A 26,280-nucleotide genomic window follows, 5' to 3' on the forward strand; every position below is an offset into this window, starting at 1 on the left:
CCCCAAAAAATCAAAATCAAAGTACTTTATTTTTTTAGCATGCAAAGCTACCTGACATTACTAGAAACCTATCCAGGAGTCCCTCAAATCTAAAGCAGAGATTTCTATTTTGTTGTCAGTGTTAATTAAAACCTGATACTACTGAAGAGAGTCAAGCTTTCACTTCTTTTGTTTTTTTGAGGCAATACTGATTTTTTTTTAAGGGCCCACTGTTATCACAGCCCTGCAATCCATTGGACAACTGTCTTATCTCCTACCACGTGATTACAAGTAGCTCCAGGGCCAGAGAACATCCCAGTGCCCCCAGAGCACTGCTGGCTAAGCCCCCCCCACACTGTAAGGGCCCTGGCACCCGTGCCTCTCCTGCTCAAAGCCAGCCAGGCTGGTGAGCTGCTGGGAAGGGTTCTATGAGCACTGCTGGGGAGATGCCTCATGAGAGCGTTAAGTCATAAGAACAACATGGCAGTCTGACAGGAGAAAAATGATACAAATACTTCAATTTTCTAGTTCTGTGATAATCTTTTTCATGAGGAAATTATTACAAGAAAAATACTGTTTTTATTAGACATATTTGGATATTATAACTTACATTTTTATCTTTTTTTGAGAGAGAAGCTTCATCATGATTACTTAAATCAGCCCTAAACAAAGATATGCATTAATTTTAATTGAGTTAAATTACTGTGTTTTGTAAGAAAGCATGCACTGAATAATTAGACCTGGGATTTGAAGACTTTTCTTTTTTTGTTGTTGTTGTTTTTTTGCTTTTTGGGTCACATCTGGTGATGCACAGGGGTTACTCCTGGCTCTGCACTCAGGAATTATCCCTGTAGGTGCTCAGGGGACCAAATGGGATGCTGGGAATCAAACCCGGGGCGGCCTCGTGCAAGGCAAATGCCCTACCCGCTCTGCTATCGCTCCAGCCCCTTGAAGACTTTTCTTACTTGCTACATAATTCTGGTCAAATCACTTATCATTTCTGACCACAGTAAATTCTAAAATAAGGTTCAATGGAAGAACTACTAAATTCCCTCACCTAAAATATACAAATAACATTAAAAGTGCAGAGCTACTTCATATTAATTTGAGAATAACTTCATCTATAATTTTAATGTAAGAAGTCAATGCTGGGGCTGGAGAGATAGCACAGCGGGTAGGGCGTTTGCCTTGCACGCGGCCGATCCGGGTTCAAATCCCAGCATCCCATATGGTCCCCTGAGCACGGCCAAGGGTAATTCCTGAGTGCAGAGCCAGGAGTAACCCTTGTGCATCTCCAGGTGTGACCCAAAAAAGCAAAAAAAAAAAAAAAAAAAAAAGAAGTCAATGCTAATGTAATGAGTCAAGGAAGCATTCACGACAGGGCATTTTTGTTTACTCTTCTCATATGTTTAAGACAAACTGGGGGAAATATTTAGAAAAAGAGTAACTGAATAAGTGTACTTCAGTTATAAAATAGACACCTACAATTTTATTGAATTATCCACGCAGGCTTCTGTAGCTTGAAATTCCTGAATCTATATTGAGAACAAGCATTAAGATTTTTCTTAGAGTCAAAATAAGGTAAGTAAAAGAAATAAACATATATCTAGATTCTACCTCTTCACAGTATCATTAACATTTACAAAATTAAAGTTACCAAAAGGGGCTGGAGCGATAGCACAGTCAGTAGGGTGTTTGCCTTGCACATGGCCAATCCAGGTTCAATTCCTCCGTCCCTCTCGGAGAGCCTGGCAAGCTACCGAGAGTATCCCGCCCACACGGCAGAGCCTGGCAAGCTACCCATGGCGTATTCGATATGCCAAAAATAGTAACAAGAAGTCTCACAATGGAGATGCTACTGGTGCCCGCTCCAGCTAATCTAAGAACGAGAGGACAGTGCAAAGTTACCAAAATCACTGTATCACTGTCATCCCATTGCTCATCGATTTGCTCGAGTGGGCACCAGTAACATCTACATTGTGAGACTTCTTGTTACTGTTTTTTTTGCACACCTAATACGCCACAGGTAGGTTGCTGGGCACTGCCATGCAGGCGAGGTACTCTCAGTAGCTTGCCGGGCTCTCCGAGAGGGGCGGAAAAATCGAACCCAGGTCAGCTGTGTTCAAGGCAAATGCCCTACCAGCTATGCTATCACTCCAGTCCAAAGTTACCAAAATACTTACATTAAAAAAATCTAACCCCATGAAACATATTGAAAAGAAAGGCTGTTGTCACGACTCGTGGCCTCACTGAGGAAAGCTATTTTCTTAAGAGGCAATCCAGGTCCCCATTCGCCCCAACTTTATTTTTATCTAGTTAAGGATTTGGAAGATAATATACTTTAAAACTGGTTACTAAATAAATTTTAAATGTTGAAATCTATGCCGTAAAATATTTTAGAGGATGGAAAATAAAGAACATTTCATGGGAATCATAAGGTAACTAACTACTGAAATCTAGCTTACCCCAAGTTTTATAACAGGCTCATTAGCTCCATTCAAATTAAAATTGTAAACATCATTCCTGTTAAAGAGAATGTTAGCTTCATTATACAACAGACTATTTCTTCAAATATGACTAAAAGTAAGACTTATGGACAATCACTTACAATGGGCATTCAGAAGTAACATTAACAAGAGTAGTCTTCAGCTGTCGATAACCTCTTTTCTGAACTTTTTCCTAAATATGAAAGATGCTTTTGTGAAACCATTTAGACTTGTTCACATTACTATACTTGGCAAACAAACAAATCTGCAGTTGTATTTTCTATCCATGCTTCCAACAATACACATGCTACATCTGCAATGTTTTTTACTGCCAAAAGTACTATTCACCGATAATTCCAAAAACATTAAAAACAAGTGTTAAAACTAAGAACATAATCAGGTAGTAACAAATATATCAGATTCTTTTTTCTTTACTATTTACTGATTTTGTGGGCTGAAGCGATAGCACAGCAGTAGGGCTTTTGCCTTTCACTCGGCCAACCTGGGTTCACTTCCTCTGTCCCTCTCGGAGAGCCCGGCAAGCTACCCAGAGTATCCAGCCCGCAGGGCAGAACCTGGTAAGCTACCCGTGGCGTATTCGATATGCCAAAAAGTATAACAACAAGTTTCACAATGGAGACATTATTGGTGACTGCTCAAGCAAATTGATGAGCAATAGGATGACAGTGATACAGTAATTTACTGATTTTGTACATCTTACTAGTGTTTCAAAGTTGAAATTTTGTTATATAATCACAAAAACAAGCAAGCTTTTAATTTACTTGCACTATAATTTCCTTCAAACTTGCAAACAAAAAGAGAGGCTTGGTTTATCAGTTGGTGTTGTTTGGGGAAATATGTCTCAAACCATTATTACAGTCTACTGCTCAAAAATGTATTAAACCAGATTAAAAAATCGAGAGGGGAGAAAAGTAAAACAAAATTAAATTTTTTTTTTTTTTTGCTTTTTGGGTCACACCCAGTGATGCACAGAGGTTACTCCTGGCTCTTCACTCAGGAATTACTCCTGGCGGTGCTTGGGGGACCATATGGGATACTAGGAATCAAACCCAGGTCAGCCGAGTGCAAGGCAAACGCCCTCCCCACTGTGCTATCGCTCCAGCCCCAAAATTATAATATATTTTATTAAGGCAATTTAACAATAAATATACAGTTATCACTAAATGTAACTGATCAGAAATAGTAAGAAGTCAATAAGTTGGAAATAATTAAAATATTCATTTTACTGTGATTAATTTCATATTTATTTGTCTGTTATATAGAATTATCACAATATTATAAAATGCTTTCCCCCAATATAGTACTCCACTTACTGATCTTTCCCTATAATTATGTTACAAATATTTTAGTTATTATTAAACTTAGCTTAGATATTTATTGATTTTATTCATATTTAAGAGAACAGAAGAGTAGAGGACCACTTAGGTACTTGTGTTACTAAATGTGTCAGTTATTTAATGCAATTATCAATATTCTGGAACCAATGGTTACCATTCTACTTCTATTTTAGTGTCTACTATAGCACCTCAGTAAACACTAAAAAACATTAAACACTAAGAAACAGTAAAAAATTCCATCAGCTAACCTTCAAAGGCCGAAAATTATCTTTTTAAACCTGGTGCTATCTCTCCAGACACACACACATTTACACAGAAGAGACTCAGACATTAGAAAAATAATAAAAAAAAAAAAACAGCAAAAAGTTATACCAGAGCACAGCTATTCATTTTGGTGTAAATAAGTGAAACTTGCCTTACTGAACTGTAGATCCAACTTGTTAGGAAAGTCACTATGAAAAAGTTTTGTCCAAATTAAAAAGGAAATAATAATGATCTTCATAACAGCCATTAAACATAAAACGTACTTGGGTAATTAAGTCTATATTCAATATCTTACAAGTAAACTGAAAGATGGCAACAGTGCCAGTTAACACTAGATGTTTAGTATTCAATAAATAGTAACTACAGTAGTTAATCTAATTTAAATCATTCACGTAACAGAAAGTGATAAGCAATTAAAAACGTATGGTTCTGAAAATAATTTTCTTCCTGCCATATAACATCAGAATTAGTTTATAAATCACCTAACACCTTGACAGCCTATAGACACTCTTATTGAAAAGGCTTAACCTGCTGAGGCTACAGTAAGGAATGCATATTTAACTATATAAAAGAACTGATTTCAGCTCATTTAAGTTTTGTTAAATAATATATGTAAATATATTTTGTCTACTTATTACTGTGCTCAATAATAAAATACTAAATATCAATATTCTACATATTTGTTTCTGAAATGAGATTGCAATATTTGGTATCATAGTTGCTAAAATGACTGTTCTTTTCCTGTATAACAGTTATGATTTACAGAAATAAATAACTTCTACGCATAAGTTGCTGTATTTAACATGGTTAAAACTATGAAATAAATGCTGTATGTCAGAAAAATATTATTGATGCTTAAAATACCATACCCATTCACCAAGGAATCCTTTAATTTTCTTGTAGAATTCATGTCTTCCTTTGGTTTGTATCTCTTATTAATCTGGTTTATCAAGGATTCTGCTGCATCAGTATATCCTTTCTCTTTTGACTCTTCCTTCTGAAACAAGTGATAAGTTACTTTAAAATTCCATCAGCTAACCTTCAAAGGCTGAAAATTATCTTTTTAAACCTGGTGCTATCTTTCCAGACACACACACACACATACACACACACACGTATACAAAGAAGAGAATCAGACATTAGAAAAGATAAAAAAAATTAAAAACCGAACAGCAACAACAAAAAAAACAAAGAATTAAAAGAAGAATCAGATATTATTAAGTTTAGACACTGCCAGGCATTGAAAACAACTCAGAACAAATTCCATAAGATAAAGAACTCAGTTTCTATTCATGGAAAATCAAAGTTATACAAAAAAGAAACTGAAGGAAACAACTGGTTCTCTGAAAAAGACTGAAAAAAGATAACTCTTTTACCAAGAAAACTAAGATAAAAGCAGACAAAATTCATAAATATCAGAAATGAGAGAGACTGCCACCACTGAGCATACAGGCATGGAAACAAAGGGACGGTGAACAACTCCACACCTACAAAGCTGATAACCTAAACAAGCAACTGCCTTGAAGGACAAACACTGTAAAAACTATCAGGAAGAAACAGAGCATCTGTGTAGATCAATCTTAAGAAACGGAATCCGTGAACAGCACCTTTCAAGAGGTTGAGGCACATGCATGCAGCCAGCTCTGGTCCTTCCTAGTTCTGGGTGCAGCCTTGGATGTGCCCAAGCACCTCCGAGGTGGCCTGGGTAACCCCCAACACTGCAGGGCCTGGGCAGGGCCACAGCCCCAGGACTCTGGCACTGAATTACCGCCTGGCTGGCTGAGAATCATCCAGTGGCCCCAGGCCTCCTGATGAGTGCTTGAAAAGCCATCCCTGCACTCCCAAATACAAATACAACTCAAAACAAACAAACAAAAACATCAGTTCTGGCAGATTCACCAGTGAGTTCTAGTAAATATTTGAGGTAGAATCACACTATTTTCCAGAAGACAAAGACAATACGTCCCTACCTTATTCTATGAGCTCAATTTCATCCTAATACCAAAATATCAAAATCAAAGTCTTTTTTTTTTAGAAAAGGAAAAAATAGATACCAATATCTCTCATGGTTCTAAATGTAAAAGTCCTCAAGAAAGACTACAAAATTGAATCTTATCACTTACAAAAAGAATTTTTGCACCAGAATCAAGAATTTTTCTAGGTCTGTAACATTTGAAAATTGTGCTCACATAAGGACGGGAGCGACAGCACAGCAGGTAGGGTGTTTGCCTTGCATGCGGCCAACCCGGGTTCTATTTCTCCGTCCCTCTCGGAGAGACTGGCAAGGTACTGAGAATATCCCGTCTGCACAACAGAGCCTGGCAAGCTCCCCGTGGCGTATTCGATATGCCAAAAACAGTAACAAGTCTCACAGTGGAGATGTTACTGGTGCCCGCTCAAGGAAATCAATGAACAACAGGATGACAGTGACACAGTGCTACTCACATCAACCGGGTAATGGAAGAAAAAACCCCAAGTATTACCATCAGTAGATACACAAAAAGGATTTGGAAAAATCTAATGTTATTAGAATAACTGTCATAAAATTGTCAATAAAAGGACATATCCTCAATTTGGTAAAGAATATGTGCATAAACTTACAACTAATGTTATTCTTAATGGAAAGTAAATATTTTCGCACTAAGGTCAGAAACAAGGAAGTGTCTATTCTCCCTACTCCTACTCAGTATCATATCAGAAGTCCTACCAATGCGATAAGACAAAAAAAATTAAATGGCAATATATAGGCTGACAAAATTGTTTTTGTTCACAATCGTATTTTGTATAAAATGTCAAAGAATCAACAAAAAGTATTCCTGAGACTAAAAAGTGATTAGAGTTGAAGAATACAGGTTTGATAATAAGAAACTATTTTGACATTCTATTCACTTATACAAGCATCCCTCCAAATAAAATGCTTGATTAATAATAAATATAGCAAAACACATATAATCTACATGAGGAAAATGAAGGTCTGATAAAAAGATAGACTAAACAGAGATTGCTGATATGAAGCTCAATTCATTCAAGATGTCAGTTCTATGCAAGCTGATTAATAGATTGAATGTAATCCAAGTGAAAAATCCTTACAAGCTATTTGTAGATATCAAAATATAATTTTAAAGTTTACATGGAAGGGCTGGAGCGATAGCACAGCGGGTAGGGCGTTTGCCTTGCACGCGGCCGACCCGGGTTCTAATCCCAGCATCCCATATGGTCCCCTGAGCACCGCCAGGGGTGATTCCTGAGTGCAGAGCCAGGAGTTACCCCTGTGCATTGCCAGCTGTGACCCAAAAAAAAATAAATAAATAATAAATAAATAAATAAAGTTTACATGGAAGAACAAAATATCTGTGAAAAAAATGTTCAGGTCTGGCACCCGTATTTTAAGATTCCCTTAAAAAGTCAGGCTGACAATGTGGCACTGGTGAAAGAACAGGCACATAGAGCAGTGGAAGAAAAACAAGGAGAAACACCCCGGAAATAAAGACAAAAACATAGACAGAACTAAGTAAACACAAATAAGTACAGTCCCCTAGCCTTTGACAAACAGACAATGTGGCAGAGAAAAGACAGCCTTTTCAAGAATGATGTTAGGGCAAGGAGGGAAACTGGGGAGGGCAGGAGGCGCCTTCATGCTCCAAGTGCAAGCTTGAGATAACAAGCAATGATCGGCGAATTCTAACTTTGCAGCATCTACCAGGCGTGTGCTACTTTCTCATGCTCACTAGCAGCACAGTATGCAGGAACAAAACACACTTAGTGAACTTGCCCTCCTTACTCCTTTCAAAACCCAGGAACTGAGTTCAGATGTCAAGCCTTTCCTTGATTGTCTACTATGACTATCTGCACTTCTAGAAGGGTTTTTCTCACAACATCAGTACTTACGTCTTTTGACACTATATATTTCTTCCTATAGATCAGAGACTCTTCAACGGTTTTATTTAAGTGAACTGACTTAAAGGTAGTTTCTGATTCAATATGCCAGTCACTCTGATTGGTATTCTCAAACTTTTTATGTTCTAAATGCTTGGAATGGTTTATCCCTTGCTGACAGTTTCTTTTCCAAACTTCTGCTGTATCTCTTTTGCTGCGCTTCATTATTTCTTTCTTCTCTGGTGTTCTTCCTGTCTCTTCAGAATTATCATTAGATATTGAAGAGGATGATTTTTCTTTAGGAAGTTCTTTGCTAAGAACAATTTCTAGTTGGAAAGAATTGGTCTTTGTTAATTAGTGAACTGGAAATATGTTAAAATAAAAAATAGACATTTCAGGAAGCGAGTATTTCTCTGAACTAGATTATCTAGAGTGAATTTTGTTTCACCTTGGTTGTAATTGTGTCCTGATGAAACGCTTATTTGTTTCTGACACAGATTAATATTCGTTACGGGTGTCCAACATGCACATCTGGAATTCATTTTATTTCCACAGCTGTTCAACACACCTGATAACCTAGAAAAGGAAACCAACTGCTCAGTATATTATAAAACATTAACCTATGACTCTGACATAAACTCTTGACTTTTATTTTGTTGATATTTATTGATAGTAATTTTTTACCAGTCAAACATGAAAATATGGCCATAAATTTTGGTAAAAATTAAAATTTGATAATGTGTCAGATTAGATAAGACTACAGGAACCTGGATATGGCTCCATGACTAAAGTGCCTGTCTGCCACCATGAGGCCCGAGTCAGCCCCTGCCCCTGCCCTTGCAGAGTGCAGGCTACCTGCGAACCCAGCATGCGAGCGATTCCTAACTGCACCACGGCCAATGTGTTATGTTAGTACAGCACCCAGAGCAGCAACCTCTGGTGATCACTACAACGAAAGCAAAGTGCACCCTGGGGAACATGTGTAAGTTCCACAACTAAAGCAATGTGACCTGCTAAGCAGTGGTGAGACCCCTCTACAACACAATAAGACCTACAGAGGGAGGGAGCAGGGGCACGGTCAGTATGAAAATGCCCCCTGTTGCAGCCAGGGAGGCAGTTCAGGGGGAGAAACTTGCCTTGCGTGTGTGAGGACAGGGGTTCCATCCACTGCACTGCAACAAAAATAAGTTCCATTACTGGCTACAATGTTCATATCTACTAAATATACCTTACATATCTTAGCAGTACTAATGCACATTTAAACGAGGTTAAACTTCTTGATATTCATACATTATTAAAATCTCATTCATGGGGCCAGAGCACATCTGGAATTCATTTTATTTCCACAGCTGCTCAACACACCTGATAACCTGGAAAAGAAAGGTAGGGCACTCGCCTCACAGGCTGCTCACCTGGGTGGGGTCTCCAGCATCCCACATAGTCCCTTGACCCCCACCCAGAGTGAACCCTGAGTACAGAGTCAGGAGTAAGCTCTGAGCACTACCAGCTGTGGTCCCCTTCAAAAGTAAATAGAAATATCATTTAATACTCAGTGTGAAAAGAGCTCCACTGGCTGATACAGAAAAGAATATATGCTATTCCCCACTGTGCTATCATTATCATAATAATGATATTTGAGATAGGATTAGTGTTATAAACATTAAGTTCTAAGAACATAAATATATTTTCTTTTAAATCCATTCATATAAAAGTAATATTTACCTTAAATGATTTGATATGTTTTCTCATACTTACGTGGTGTTGCCTATTTTCACCACTGTCTGTGGATCAGAAGCAGTATCATGGAGTTCTCCTAAGTAAATAAAAATGGTGTTGTTTTCTTTTTTCCCCCCTCTTCCTTGAAGCATCTCTTTGTTTCCTTGGAGATTGGTGGGTTGGTTTTTCCTTGGAGATTGGTTGGTTCTTTTTGTTTTGTTTCTTTGATCCACACCCAGTGGTGCTCAGGGCTTACTCCTCAGGAAGTAAGGCTCTGAACTCAGGAATCACTCCTGGCAGGCTGAGGGGACCACATCGGGTGCCAAGGATCAAACCCGAGTTGGCCATGAGCAAGGCGAAGCCTTACCTGCTGTACTATTGCTCTGACGCCCCCAAATTACATTATTTTCATCTTCTCACAGAGATGACAGAGTAAGCTGCCAGGAAACTGGTATAGAATTTGGTCTAGGTTCAAATACTGGGATGAAGAGATTGATTGCATATTTCCATTGTCATATCCAAACGTTTTGAAAACCAAAGGGACTATATTTTATTATAAACTCTAAATTCTTTGCACAAAGTCCAATACATTAGTTATAGATTACCTTTTTGTTGTTTTTAAAAAGCCTACTGAATCTCCGTGAGATACAAAGTTACAAACTTGTTCATGACTGGGTTTCAGTCCCATAATATTCGAGCACCCATCCCTTCCCCAGTGTCCCCCTCCTGCCCCTCAGCCTGTCCCTAAAATTGTTACTTTTTTAAAAATTAAAGTTAGTGTAGGTAAATAATGTATCCACACTCACATACATGTATTTTTAAATGATATAAATCAAATAAAGTGCTTACTGGAATTTTGGTTTGGAAATTCAGTCTCCTTTTTGGTTCGTTTTTCAGCAATTTGAGCAGGTTTTACGTGCTATAAACACAAGAGATATGTAAATACAAACTTAAACTGAAGCATTATATAAAAGCAGCTTTTTAAATCAAAATACTAAAGCTTAAAACTTCTAAAATAAATATGCCTTGATACTAACAGCTGCACAGTATTTCAATCTGTTTCATAAAAGTTACGCCCATTCTAGAATACCGCCTATCCGAAAACACAAGAAAATGAGACTTGTTAAGAAGGCAAAGGATTCCACACTATTTCAGGTATTATCCCTAACTGGAAGAAGAATTCAGCTTTCAGTTTTATCTCACTCTCGTATTACATCAATTGTACATCTCCTGCTATTGCTCACAGAATGCAGCTAATTCTACCTGTTCACTCATATAGAGTGTTAGGAATTATTAAATAATAAATGACAAAAGTTTTGGTCACTTCATAGTCAATTTTCCTGAAACAAGCTTCCCTCTTTGTACGGCCAAACATACTTAACACAGATAAACCAAAAACTACCTTTAATATCAGAAAATCTCTACCTTCTACTCTAAGACATTCTGCCCCCTCTGCTGTCTTCCTTGCTCGCCAGCCAGCAGTTCTCCTCACTGGGAGGTAGGTGGTTTACTAATGAGCGGGTCTGTGTCTAGTCATCACAAAAGGGTCCTTGCCGTAAGCCACCAGAGTCTCGAATGCTTGTCATCATACTTAGAGGCCACAGCACACACCTGAGCAATATCAACCCTATACGGACACTCTCAGATGGACAAGTTCAACAATGTCTGTATTTTCCTTCAAATCTGTACAATCTTGTCATTTAAAATTTAAAAGCTACCATCTATTAATTTTTATTGTAAAACTAAGACTGCTAATTTTCATTTGAAAAAAAACCCACATATTTTTGTTCTGGATGCCTTGGCAGAATTCATAGATTACATTTCAATTGTACCTACGTAAGTTCCTAACTTGTACTTTGCCCTCTTCAAGACCTCTGGATGGCAACTCCAAATCTTTACTTCAATATATCACCATGGGAAACTCATGATTCTCACATTTCGGAGAAAGCAGAGCTTTCTGGGTGCCTCATCTACAGTACCTCCCATTTCTCCAAGAAATCACTCCTCTTGCCCAACCCCGTTCTGCCTTTCACCTCTCCTAGAATGAATGTCTTTCACTTCAATGTTCAGTTTACTCATCTTCGTTGATCCCTCAAAAGTCCACTTGTCCTCCATCTCCACCGAGAGTATTCCTGCTACACCCTTTCCCCTCCAGCTTTCGGGTAGGGATCTCTCCCCTCACTAATCTGACTGCACCATGTTTGCGTATCTGAGAACACTTGAACAATCTTATCACCAGCTTGTCTAACTCCCACGCTGGACTTGGAGATCTTAAGGTCCATATGTAGCTTTCGTTTCTTAGCCAGTACATTCCCATCAGAAGATACCAATTTGTGTAATAAGGATTATGGTGAGTTAATTTCTCTACTACCAAATATATAACTCAGAATCACACTGAATGGAAAGTACTAAAATTTGTTAGCACAGTAAACAAGTCCTACACCAGAAGGACCTTATTTTCAAGGAAAGTATATTGTAGCTTAAAAAAAAACAAACATGGTTTAAATAAAGTGACACATTCACAGCTTGCAAAAGAAGCTAGCTTGGTAGTTCTATCATTTGATTAAAAAAGTATTTTAAATCATGATTTTAAAGCAAAGTTACTTTGTCTGTACGACTGCCTCTTTTCCTTCCTTCAGATGATCTGGATTTCATTGACACAGCATTATCTACTTTCTTTTTCAACGTTTTAGAGACACCAGGGTTTTCTACAGATCTCATCACTGGCAGTGGCGATTTACTTTTTTTCCTTGCTACTGCTAAAAGAGATAACAAAACAGTGATAAATGTGTAGTGTTTTTTAAATTATACATTGCCATTACTGAAGCACTTTTCAGATGAAGAAGGTGATTAAAAAAAAAAAAGGTATTCTAAAGTGGTTCCCTGGTTTCTGGTTTAATGTCTCTGTAGAAATGACTGCTCGCTCCCAAGATAAGTAATACAACATGAAGTGGGGAGATGACTCCAAGGGCTGAGTACCATGTTTTGCGGTGGAAATCCTACAAAATTATTACCCAGCACATTATCTCCAGAATACTGCCGAGAAGGAACCCGGCAAACCAAACATAAAGCTGTACATAGCCCCAAAGTATCCAGAGTGTGACCCAAAACAAAAGGAAAAGAAATAAAGGAAAATATTGGGAGGGAAGGTGATAAGAAAACTGAACCTGGACTGAGGAAATTATCAGGTATTAAGATGACAAAGAAACAATGGGATTTTTGGAACAATAGGATACTAAATGGTCATAAACATTAATACTTCATTTGTAGCACCTCATATACAGTATTTAATTTCATTTTTACTTAGTTCTTTCAAGATCCTAATCACTACCTGTTTCACAAGATTTATTGTTGAATTACTGTTACTTTATGCTATAAAGTATAAATACTTTAGTCCCACTTCATAGAAAGAACACTGATTCTAAACATAGCTGGAGGAAAATCTCCACAAGGAACATTCCTGGGAATGGGGAACAAGTCTAAGCAGCTTAATTAAATATTCTAACCACTGAATTACACCACCTCCGATGAAATGGCAATGTTATTAAAATCAGATATCATTATTTTGAACATTTATGTGGACAGATTATGGTTTTCATCTAATCATAAGAAATTTGGGGCTCATATTTGATCAACTTTTATATCCCAATTTTATCCTCTCAGTAAATTATGCTCAGAATATCCTTGGACAAAACAAAACAAAAAAAAAAAGAAAGCCCTGGGGCTGGGGCAATAGTACAGCGGGTAGGGCATTTGCCTTGCACACGGCTGACCCGGGTTCGATTCCCAGCATCCCATATGGTCCTCTGAGCACCGCCAGGGGTGATTCCTGAGTGCAGAGCCAGGAGTAGCCCCTTTGCATCACCAGGTGTGACCCATAAAGAAAAAAAGAAAAAGCCAAACCAGAATATCCTTGGAGAACTCCTGTCCCTCAGGGCGTGTGGTGTGGCTCACCGGGTCAGGCATTTGTCCTGCAGTGCTGGTGACGGCCCTGTTGCTGGGCTCAAGCACTCACTGACCATGGTTCCCGAGTCATATATTTTAAAGCACATGTTAAAAAAACTGTTGTGGGTTTGGCCCTCACATTATTATTTTTTTTTATGCACACTTTAAAAATATACTTACTATAGGGGCTGGAGTGATAGCTCAGAGGTTAGGGGGCTCGCCTTGTACATGCTGACCTGGGTTGAATCTCTGGCAGCCCATGTGGTCTAGTGGCTGCCAGGAGTGACTGTACACACAGGGCCAGGGGAAGTCCCGAGCACCGCTGGGTGTGGCCCCAAACCACTATCTGTATATACACACAAATATGTCCTGTAATATTTTAACGGACTGGGAAGATATCTCAGGGGTGAGGGGGAAAAGCCTTTAGTACATGATCCCTCAAACTGATCCCCAGAACTGCAAGTCCCCAGTAGCACTGTGTGTGGCCCTGGTCACGGAGCGTCATGGAGCTAAGCATTATACCCTCTGGCCCAGCTGCCCAAGTAACCAGGAGTGGTTTCTGGGTGCCTCGAGTAATGTTTGGAAGTTATGTTCCCTACCTGTCCCAAATAAAAGAAAAAATGAAATATTTTAAGGCTATAAGGTAAAACTTACACGTGTTGATTAGAAGTATTGGACTTCTCACGGTGTATCTATCTGAACCAGGAACAATCATCGATGCTTCAGACATTTTCCTTTTGCTAGGTGTGATAATCTTAAACCATGAGAAACACCCAGAGTAAGCAAATATTCCCTTTTGGAATTAAATATCCTTTAATTTTATGCATAAACTTTCCTCCACTCCTCTCAGAGAGCCCGGCAAGTTACCGAGAGCGTCCCACTCGCACAGCAGAGCCTGGCAAGCTACCCATGGAGTATTTGATATGCCAAAAATAGTAATAAGTCTACAATGGAGATGTTACTGGTGCCCGCTAGAGCAAATTGATGAACAACAGGACGACAGTGCTACAGTGCAGTGCTACCACAAACATAATATACAGAAACGTTTGTGCTTTAGGTTGACTTGAAGGTCTTTATGCTAATGTTTGTTACTGAATATGTAGCCAAAGTATGTAAAAGATGTTTTCAAAGAAAACTTACAGAATATCCAGGATTATGGCATTATAGTATCATCTTTCTTAGCTGATTTTATTGGTACTGAATTTATCTGCTTAACCAATGACTCAAAACTTCTATTTCATGTGGATGAATTTAGGTATAAGAATTTAGGTACAAATCTATGTATGTTTTCAGAGCAGTGAGCATTCTTCAAAAACCACTTTTTAAAAAATTGCATTAATACTCTATGAAGATATCCCACTTTTGGAGTAATCAGTAGCCATAGGAACCCTGAGTTGGTGGCACAGACTAGCAGTTCTGATAGAGGTGTGTGTGCATTCTTGACCTTCTGAAAGACTGGGGGCAACAACAGCTTCGAGGCAGAGGCAGGGGGTGCAGTGGAGAAGAGATAGAGGTACCACATAAATGAATCAGAGGATGACAAGTTGTGAAGAGACATATGGGATGTGTTTAAAAACAAAACACCTGCCATGAAGGAAACAATATGGATGTTATTTTGGAGATACACGTACAAGGTATGGAAGAAAGATCTGGACACATTGTAGAAAAGTGAATTTAAGATAAGCCAGAAAATAAGCTCCAACGGGGGCAGCAGACTACTGTGAAAGCAATGGCTCTGCTCAGTGAAAGCTCGAGTGGCAGACTTCAGTATGCTGAGAGCTGTCCCAGAGTTTATAATTTAATTGATTTAAGGGGGGGTCTAACAATTTGCATTTTATAAGTACTCAAGTAATGATTATGATAAGAGACAGAATCTGTGATCTGTTGAAGAAGAATGATGACATTTAAAATTTAACAGAAAACATAAAAGGTAAAAATAAGAGACACTGCTTTGCAATAATATATGGGAGAGCTTGAAAGTTTGCCATCAAAAGCAAATTAGCAAAAACAATTATAAGAAGCTCTATGAAAAGTAGAAGTGAACCATGTCTTGCAAATATGAGAATCCTTTAGAGGAGATGAAAGGGTAAAAGGAATGTTTATGTAGGTAGAAGGAAGAATGAACATGACGTGAAAAGAAAGTAAAACAACTAATCTTCTTAATATGTGTGACACTTCAACAGAGTAAAACCAAACTATGGAGTGTTGCAGAACTGAGTCAAAGTTCATTCTTGTTTGTTCTGGGGCCACACCTGACTGTGCTCAGGGCTTACTCCTGGCTCTACACTCAGAGAACACTCCTGATGGGGCTCAGGGACCCTACAGAGTGTCAGGAATTGAACTCAGGTCCTCAGAGTGCAAACCAAGTGTAACACTGTACCATCCTATCCACTGTACCATCCCTCCAGTCCCTTGAGCCAAAGTTTAGATTCAGTGAGATAAACCGAGATCACAAGCTCTAAGCAGAAGAATGCTGACGCAACTGGTATTCAGAGAGACTGGCAGACCACAATAAACAAAGTCAGAAGCTTACTAATCACTCACTTAACGTAAGTGATTGAAATGACCAAACGCAGAGGAAATAAGGAAGAGAGAATGTGAGAAAGACCTGAAAGAACAACCATGGCATCTTTACAGAATTGGGGGAAAAGAGGCAGAAAATCCAGAATATCGTCAGAAAAGTAACAAGACCTTTTGGTGCGGCTGCCGCTCGAGCATGATAGAAGAGCCCAAAAGAGCGCCCTTGGACTCCAGCAGCCCACTGAAATAATTCCAGAATGTGAACTGAGACCTTAGGCAGGGCTGCGACAGTGGAAGCCGGGTATTCCTCTATTTTTTTAACCTCTCTCTCTCAACCCCTTCCTCCTGAGCACAGCACAGGTTCCACCGCTTTTTGAGCACAAAATGGAGACACCGAGCCAGCTCTCTCTAGGTTTCTCCATCTTATGAGCACCATAAAAGGGTAAAAGTTTGTAGTGATGTTATTTCTGGCTGTACTTTCCCTGGACTTTATACAGAAACCCAAAACCGACCTAATATCATCTAATCATCAGCAATATGAAATGGTTCCTTTTTAACGAATCAGACTTTGGGGGGAGATCCTAACAAGAATAGTAAGTCTTTTGCTGAAATATTGAAGGCAATCAAAGTGGTAGCCATCTCTCTAGACTGAACTAAGCCATATCCCCATGCCGGCTGAGAAGAAATATCCTTCTTTCCTGGGAAAAAACGTGGTGTGGCGTTAACCATAGTATGATGTCCATTAAGCAAACACAGACCTGGTGGCGTGGGAATGGAATATAAGGGAAAAAATTATGTACATGGAACAGTGGGACGCTGGTGGAAACTCAAGCCGGAGCCGATACCAGCGCACTACTTTTGGTTCCAGAAACTGCTTGCAGTCATTCTACTAGACTATCAACTAAGCCAGAGCCCCACGCCGGCTGATGACGGGAAATAACCATCTTTTTCGGTTTTTTTCCCTTTGTCAGGCAGCGTGGCGATTACTAAATAGGCATGAACTCGGTGGCGCGGGACGAGGGGGGGGGGAAAAAAGAAAAGTTATGTAACAAACAGCGGGACTTAATATCTCTACATTCTCAGCAATGGAGAACTATCAAATGCTTCCTTGGCAGTAGGACTGTCTTTTTCTTTTTTTGGGGAAACCCCAGCAACAATAGTGAGTTATGTGTTAAAACATGGAATGTAATCAAGATAAAGCGTAAACGAAGTGAAACTTATCACTTACAAGGGTGGGGACTGGGGGGGCGGGAGGGGGTGGGAGGGGGCGGGAGGTATACTGGGGTGGTTGGTGATGGAATATGGGCACTGGTGAAGGGAAAGGTGTTTGAGTATTGTATAACTGACATAATCCTGAGAACTATGTAACCCTCCACATGGTGATTCAATAAAACTTAAATTAAAAAAAAAAAAAAAAGAAAAGTAACAAGAGCATTATTCAAGGATGTAAGAGATTTGAGACCAGGGAAGAACTTGGAGAAGTACAAAAGGAAGTATGAGAAGGGTAAACAGATATAACTTCCAAACTTTGAAACAGGTACATTTTAAAGGATGTATTCTCAGAAAGATGTAGATGGTATTAAACTGTTAGAGCAAATACACTTTCTGGAGGTGGAGAAAGGATCTTTGATTAGTACTAGAAGTAGAACAAAAATTAAAATGCTGAGAGAGAAACCAAGGGGAGGACATGAAGAGAGAGCTACTTGGAATACCAAATGTCAGAGCAAGTCAAGGAGATGGCAGAGAGATGGTTTACTGGACACGACCTAGAGGAGCATCTTAAAGAGAATCTGGAGGAAGACAAAAAGCTAATATTTGTTTTCTTTCCTCATGTGAACAGAAAAAAAATGTAAACTTGCATTCTACCTTATAGGCAAATACAAAGACAGAACAGCAAGGTTAAATGTTCAAAACGGCAGCTACTTTCCTCCTTGGTTCTAATTTGGAGTTTGCAAGTGTTCAGAATCCTCGTCTTCATACCTAATACCAATCTATAAACACAATTTGCTAAAACACTATCTTTCGTTTATATTTGTAGAAGACAGGGAAAATACCTAAAATGTCACAGGTGATAGCAATCAGTATATAAATGCTAGATGCTTCGTTACATAATGATCTATGGTCATTATTCAATCCATGTTGCTTTATAAATGTCTATTTGACACCAGTTTTACCTCAGGCTGATTATTTTTTCTGTCCCCTTGATTAATATTTTTGGTATGTTGCGGAAGCTCAGCAATTCCCTTTAGGGAGTCAGATTTCTCTTTCAAACTAGAGAGTACTTCAGCTGAAGAATTTTGACTTTCTGGCACTAGAATCTGTAGGAGAAAGTAGAGAAGAGTAAATCAGAAAAAGTTCTCAAAAGAGTCACTTTCCAAGAAGCTCCCATTCATCTTACACTTAAGAAGGTCAAGTCCTTCCATCTTATATCCATGTTCTATCATAATTTTTCACCCTACCAAGGGACTGAATATAAAGCACCCATATTTTCGAATGTGAATAGCCTAAACTAAGTTTTAGCACAAGTGGAAAGATATATACTTTTAATTTTAAACTTATTAAAACTGATGTTGATTAACAGCTACTTCTCTGCTAAAATTATTAATAACATGTTTAGAACTCATATATTTTATTGGAGCATACTCTGTATTTGGATTTTTGTAGGCACTTACCCTCCAACATCAACTTCATCACTGCCATTATTAGGAGTAGTCTCATGATAAAATAATAATTTAGACTCACCTGTGATCCACCTTCATCAAAAATTATATGTACAGATGTTTTAGCCACGGAAATGCTTTGTTTTCTGCTAAATTCCTAAAAAAGGTAAATAAATTGAACATGATATCATTTTCTTCCCCATTTTACTGCAATTGTTTCTTGTTTCCTTCCAAAATTGCCCAAAACTTCTGTAACTCCCCAATAGCCAAAGCTTTCTTAATTTGCCAATTGGGCAGGTCCCTCACAAACATAGCACTGAAGGTTTTAACATGAATCTACTGCACTTGTAAAATGGAATGTTCCCTTTCTCTCCCCTCCCGCCTCCAAAAATTTTTTCTTATGCTGGCACCTAATTCCTCTTAGGAGGTGGGGCCTCAGAAGCAAAGTCCTCCGGACTGATATTAGTGCCCTTCCAAAAGAAACCCGAAAGGGCTCCCTGGCCCCTCTACCATGTCAGGACTGAGTTCAAAGAGGCCCCTACAAGCCAGCAATGGGCCCACCCAGACTCCAAGTCGGCTGGCACCGGAACCATAGACTTGCCAGCTGCCTGCCCGGTGAGAATCAATGTCTGCTTTTTTAAAGCCAGTTGGCCTGGGACTTCTGGGTCAGGACAGCCTGAATACACACTGTCCACATTTGTCAACACAGTCCTTCCCCATAGCTTGAACTGTCATCTTGACTACAGATGATCTAAATATCAACCTGAACTTCAGCCCTCTTTCTCACAGCCTTTTTTTCCAATTTTGTTTGTTTTTTGGGGTCACACCCAGCAGTGCTCAGGGATCACTCCTGGCAGGCTCAGGGACCATTTGGTGTGTTGGGGATGGAACCTGGGTTGATCTAAGGCAAGCGCCTTACCCACCGGGCTCTCTCCAGCCCTCAAACTGTACTCTTACTGAACACTCTTTCCTTAATGTCTGAACTTTATTCCTTGGCCAGCCATTTATTATTGCCACTATCCCATAATTTACATAATATTTAGTACCTTAGAACTCTGTGTCTTTAAAATACCTGAGGAAATTTACCATACATTTTGAGTTCTGATAATCAGTATCTCAAATAGTATGGCTAATAATCTTATGGCCTTTCCATAATACAATGTGAATAACTAAAAACTGATACGAAACTTTAAGAATTTTTTTAAAACTACTCCCAAGTCACTAAAAGTTTCCAGAATTACAAAATATTTTAATATTTTTAAAACTTACCCTATATTTATTGGCACCAAAAATTTTTTGCGTCACACTAATGATTTCTAATGACACATCAAAATACAAAAGCAATTGTTTTCCTTCTCTTTTACCAATTTTTACTATATTTTTCAGGCTTATAGTCAGCAGTTTCTTCGAGTCTTTCACTATACACAAACAAATCACAATGATTAGCTTATATTCATTTCTATAATACTGATCTACTGTTTTACTATAAATGAGAAGAGCATGCAGTATATCAAAATGTAGCATAAAAGCATGCAGCATATTGAAACAGAATTAACTTCTAAGATTTAACTATTTAGATTAATAATTTGATGCTAACTACCTGCATAAACAGAATAAGTTAATTTACCTTTCAGTTTTCGCTCTTTGTTGCATAAATTACAGGGAAATCCAATAACTAATGATCTAAATCCTCACACACATTCTAAACACTAAAGGTTTATTAATAAATATTCCTAAAATAACCTGAGAAAACTATTTTCTCAACTTGAGGAAAAATCACTTTAACTCCACATATATTTCCAGACATGAACATACATGCAAAACATTTCTATTAAACCCTCAATTGATACAAATATATTGATGGTAAACAGCATTTGCTAGAAACTTTGAGTGCTAGGAAAAGATGAGGTAAGGTGAACATATCCTTATACTCAATGAATTCATTAAACCAGTGAAAAAAATTACTGCACTTTCTAGTTTAAAAGAGGTATTCACTCCCTTTCCCCTACCCCTAGTTCCTGTCTTGACACCCTGAGCCGCCTCTGCGGGGTCCCTGATGCGGATGGGAAGTCTCCAGACCTGGCCCTAGTGTGGCTTGGGCAGCAAGAAATGTCCTGCAGGAGAAGCCATGCACCATTTGTCTCTGTATTCAGGCAAGTTCTTCTGGTCACTCCATGACCTACATTCAAGGATGTTTCTAAGGGCTATAAAATTTCTGATTCTTCCGAGGATTTTTAAGACAAACAGTATCTTATCTGCTATCATAGCTTGTGTCTTGATACACCCCCTGGATCTTCTCTGATGCTACTAAGAATGAGTACATGGGCATAAGACAGCACAGGGATAAAGGTGCAGAGGTCTTGCGCATAGGAGCCTCTGTGCCAAAAGGGAAGGGGCGGGGGAGAAGAAAAGAAGAAAGGGAAGGGGAAAGGAAGGGGAAATGGCAAAGGGAAGACGGGAAAGGGAGAAGGGGAAAGGAAAAGGAAGGGAATGGTAATATGGAGTTTACCGAAGTTTCAGCTGGATGGCACTTTCTAACCACTTCCCATGAACACTGCTGTAGGATGATCTTTCAGTCCCGGGTCATCCTACTAACAGATTTTTACCAGAGTAGGAATTTTGCTGATCGGTGAGTGTGTCAGCAAATACTCACAGCAGCCTGTGTTCAAGCTACCACTTCTGACCATCCTACTCCAGAACAAAGTGTGCAAGCACTGTGGCCAATTGTGTGTACGCTCTGGTCATCAGAACTGACCGAACATGATGGCTACTCAATACCTCTGTTGCAAACTACAACACCCAACAGGAGAGAGAACAAAAGGGAACGCCCTGGCACAGAGGCAGGGTGGGGTGGTGGGGGTTAAGGTGGGGGTGGTGGGAGGAATACTAGGAATATTGGTGGGGGAGAATGGGCACTGGTGGAGGGATGTAAACCAAATGCAAACATGAAAGTTCATAAGTTCCTAACTGTACCTCACGGTGGTTCACTAATAAAAATAAATTAATTAATTAATTTTAAAAAAAGAACTGCAAAGGGAAATTATGGGCAGAGAGGAGAGAGAGGAGGAAGAGGAGGAGGAGGAGAAGAGAGATTATATATAAAAAACCCACAAAATCTGTACCTTCAATGGTGTATATTTGAACTTTTTCCTCAGGGACAGTCACTGCCTCCCACTGATGATCCTTAAATTTAAAACCAAAAAGGTTTGACCATAAATAATTTATTCATTTTAAACCTTCTGTAAATGCTTGTCACATTTAATCTGTGTTCAATCTTCAAAAGAAATAACAGTGTTAATATTATTATTAATTATAGTGTTAATATTAATTTCATTCTTGGGGCTCGAGTGATAGCACAGCAGGTAGAGCATTTGCCTTATACGCGGTCAACCCGGGTTCGACTTCCAGCATCCCATAGGGTCCCCCAAGCACCGCCAGGAGTAATTCCTGAGTGCATGAGCCAGGAGTAACCCCTGAGCATCGCTGGGTGTGACCCCAAAAGAAAAAAATTTTAAATATTAATTTCATTCTTGACCCCCAAAAGAATATGTATTAATATTAGAGATACTTGTAAAAATGTCACCAAATCCTGTTATTTCTTCCTTTGAACTGTTTTATGAAAATCATATTCAATTCTCAGTCCCATTCATTAATCACAAGTATTATCAATAAAAATATGTATAACTAAATACTAAATTCATATACAAAAATTTAGAGTAAAAGGCACAGCACCACATCTTCAGGCCTTCGCTTTGAGCCTGTGTCCATTCAGCCAGTGAAGAGGGACCCCTGGGCCTCTGACACCACACACCACTTGGGAGGTGGCTCACAAAAAAATACACAGAGGAGAGAGAATTCTAAGTAAGTGTTGGTGAAGAACAATCTCCCAGCATCGAGGCCAGGATCTGGAATATGGCACGTGTATAATATTTATTACCATCATGTATACTACTATAATTATTTCTTTCTTGCCTGAATTTTCCATTAGATAAAGCTAAGTGAGGGCAGAAAATTCATCATCCCTATTCTATCTTTTTTACCAAAGTGAAAGTCTAGTTCCTGAAGAATTCTCCTTCAAACCTTGCAAAAATAAATATACTAAGAAAAGCTCTCAGTGCCACTAAGACAGAGGTCTGGTACCTGAACACTCAACTTTAAGCATTATCTCTATCAAGCAGATAATGCTAACATAAAAAGAAATAAAGATATGTGAAAACCATGAGACATTTGTATGATATTCATCTACAGAGCCTTTACCTGAATAAAAAAGGAGGATTTTAGAATAGATGGATAGATTTTAAAAAGATGAAATCTTCATTATAGTATTGCCAGCTACTCAAACAAATCACTTCTTACTCAGTTTTGGCACAATGTCAAAAAACACATACCTAAAGTATAGCTGAGAAAGACAATTCATCTCCTAATGTTATTACTACTATATCCTATTGCTAAGAATTAATCTCTTCTTATGCTCAGATTTTACAAAAACCTGCTAATGTCAGTTTAACTGAGAGACTTTTGACTTGTTCTCTTTTTTCTTTTTTTTTGGGGGGGAGGATGTCCGCACCTGGCAGTTCTCAGGGCTTACTCCTGGCTCTGCACTCAGGGCAACTCCTGGCCGTGCTGGGGGGTCACTGGGGATGCCAGGACTTGGACCTGGATCAACCGAATGCAAGGGCTGTCCTATCTCTCTGGCCCAACTTGGTATCTTTTCTAGAATTAATTTACTTTGTTCATGTGAATGTTAAATTTTATCTGTCATTGACATGCAATTATTTCTGATAAGCTTATGTTAAAAAAAAAACAAAACAAAAAAACTCATGCTGAAAGGGCATTTGTTTCTACGCTGCACCAGTGCTTCAGAAATCCTTTTCATTTCTTTTCTCTGAGGGGGCGATGGGTCACCAGCAGCCTGCTGCAGGCAGTGCTGAGACCACACAGTGGCGTCCAGCATCACACTTGTCTGCAAGGGTCCTGCCTGCTCCTAGTGTCTGACTCACTCACTGAACAGGTTATCTAAGCTACTAGACCTAGTATTGAAATCTACTAAAATATATAGAAAAATGAATTCACACGCCTTAAGTAAATTAACACGTGATATAGAGGGAGCAAAGCTTACATCATCTCCAGCAATATAGAATGAGAGAGTTTGGCTTCCAAGATTGAAATCTATCCAAAATTCCTCTAGTTTTTCATCTGATGGCATTTTCAGCTGAAAAAGTAAACATAAAATGAGGTGCAGGCAGGCAGTGCCTACCTTGAACATAGCTGGCCCCGCCCAATCCCAGACACCACATGGTCCCCTGTGCATAACCAGGAGCACCCCCAAGCACAGAGCCAGAAGTAGCCCCTGAGAACCACTTGGTGTGACCCCAAGTCTCCCATTTTCCCTCCAAAATTGGGAGGTAAGAAAGAACAGACAAGTTCTTTAAATTAACTGATTTAGAAACTGATTTAGAAACAATCAAAAATGCTACTTTAGGGGGCTGGAGCAATAGCACAGTGGGTAGGGCGTTTGCCTTGCACGCGGTCGACCCGGGTTCGATTCCCGGCATTCCATATGGTCCCCTGAGTACCGCCAGGGGTTAATTCCTGAGTCAGAGCCAGGAGTAACCCCTGTGCATCGCCAGGTGTGACTCCCCCCCTCCAAAAAAAAATGCTACTTTAATATTTTACATACACATTAGGTACCTTTAAGAAATTACATAGTCCAAGTGTTAAGATAGGTCTAAAATATTGGTTTGGATGTCCTTATGAATCATAAATTGAAAATTCAAGGAAACAAGAAAAGTTGAATAAGTACATGCTTTAGATTTGTTACCCTTGACTACAAATATGCTATTTCATAATCTCATGTAGATAGAAAACACTAGAACAGTTATATCTGTCATCTAGTTTTATTATTTTTAATGTTCCTACCAATTTTAAGTATAAAATTTTCCTGATTTCTGAATCAAAAATAATCTAGTAATATCTAAGAGAAACTTAAAACTTACCTCATATTTATCAAGAAATGTTGCTATACAAGGAAATGTAAAGACCCTGAAATAAAAGTAGTTTCAGTTAAAAAAAAATTTCTAAGTCTTTGAAGCATAATCTTAACTAGCCACAGAAATCAAACCTATAGTAGAAAGAAAATCCAGTAGTGAGTCTAATTCAAATAAAATTATATCTCACTTAGTAGTTATTTTTCCCTGCAGTTCCAGGGATCAAACCCAGGACTCTAAAACATACAAGGCAAATGCCTGACCACTGAATTACGTCCCAAGCAGCACAGATGGTCTCCTAAGCACCTCCAGCAATAAGCCCTGAGCACTGCCGTGTGGGACCCAAAATAATGCCTTCCTCCCCCAAAGATAGTTCTCTAAAATGACTGAGTTCACCAAGTGACCTTTTAGATATTATTACTGACACTTAGCATTGAACTGTCCCATCTAATTTTCACAACAAATATGAGACAGGTGTTGCTAGTGTTATTTTACAGCCAAGAAGATGGGAACCAGGTTAAATAATTTGCCCAATTTTGAGCGGAAAGAGAGGAATCTTTGATTTAAATCCCTAAGTTGTGTGACATTCAACACACACCCCATCTTTCATTTCCTGAACAAGTAAACGTGAATCCATTCATCCAACATGTCTGGGACATGGATAAGGAGGCAGATACTGTACTGAAATACTATATTCTGACTTTATCAAAAGTGACAATAATTAGCACTCTTCCACACCCATTTCTGAGGTGAAACAGCCTCAAAGGATATTCATTTAGCATGATGATCATAAAAGGTGACATCTCACAGCTGCTATCTATATATTTTCATCTTAGTATTTGGATAAAGGAAGTAGAGATTCAGTTAAGATTTGTACCTAGTTCTTGTTTATTTCACTTTGGGGTAATACCTGGCAGTGCTCAGGGCTTACTCCTGGAGGTGCTCAGGGACCATATGGGATGCCAGGGATCAAACCTGGTCAGCTGTGTGCAAGGCAAACACCCTTCTCGCTGCACTATCACTCCAATCCCTGAATCTAGATTAAATAATTTTAATTATTTAACCTGAATTTATTATTCTAGTACTAAATTTATTGTCATGTATGCACAATTAGTAATATTATGAGAAATGTAATTTTCCTCCAGAGAAATGTGCAAACACCAGAGGATTATTTTACCTGCTAACATAATTTAGTAAATGATGTTCCATTAAGATACTGCTTTAACTATTCATCCACATTTTACCCTCAAATTCCTAGCTTCATTTGGGGAGGGGCTGGGCTCCCCAGCAGTGCTTGGAGCCAAGGGCTGTGTCAGGCAACTGACAGTGCAGGCCTGGAGATAAGGGGCTGCTAGGATCAGCAGCGTTTGGGACCACCAGGGCCACACCCAGCGTGCTTCTAGGGTCATGCAGTGCGGAGGACCAAACATAGAGTTTGTATGTACGCTAGCATCTGAATTATCTCTTTGGCCTATGCCCATAAAGTTCA

At 38.9% G+C, this 26,280-nt stretch overlaps 1 protein-coding gene across 1 annotated transcript in view; it reads right to left on the reverse strand.

The window, feature by feature from the left end:
• SYCP2 (synaptonemal complex protein 2) overlaps positions 1-26,280 on the reverse strand; it is a 69,777-nt gene that overhangs the window by 19,758 nt on the left and 23,739 nt on the right. Inside the window, exons 13-29 of the mRNA XM_055137430.1 lie at positions 24,801-24,846; positions 23,924-24,016; positions 21,927-21,987; positions 20,074-20,222; positions 18,887-18,961; positions 18,319-18,462; positions 14,279-14,378; positions 12,284-12,438; positions 10,529-10,598; positions 9,719-9,776; positions 9,100-9,135; positions 8,412-8,539; positions 7,976-8,289; positions 4,957-5,084; positions 4,239-4,275; positions 2,588-2,658; positions 2,445-2,502 (exon numbers count right to left, since the gene is read on the reverse strand). Of these exons, the coding sequence (XP_054993405.1) occupies positions 2,445-2,502; positions 2,588-2,658; positions 4,239-4,275; positions 4,957-5,084; positions 7,976-8,289; positions 8,412-8,539; positions 9,100-9,135; positions 9,719-9,776; positions 10,529-10,598; positions 12,284-12,438; positions 14,279-14,378; positions 18,319-18,462; positions 18,887-18,961; positions 20,074-20,222; positions 21,927-21,987; positions 23,924-24,016; positions 24,801-24,846 (1,723 nt within the window). The remainder of the gene's footprint in view (positions 1-2,444; positions 2,503-2,587; positions 2,659-4,238; positions 4,276-4,956; positions 5,085-7,975; positions 8,290-8,411; positions 8,540-9,099; positions 9,136-9,718; positions 9,777-10,528; positions 10,599-12,283; positions 12,439-14,278; positions 14,379-18,318; positions 18,463-18,886; positions 18,962-20,073; positions 20,223-21,926; positions 21,988-23,923; positions 24,017-24,800; positions 24,847-26,280) is intronic.

Source organism: Sorex araneus, chromosome 5, assembly GCF_027595985.1.
Source record: "Sorex araneus isolate mSorAra2 chromosome 5, mSorAra2.pri, whole genome shotgun sequence".
Taxonomy (NCBI): domain Eukaryota; kingdom Metazoa; phylum Chordata; class Mammalia; order Eulipotyphla; family Soricidae; genus Sorex; species Sorex araneus.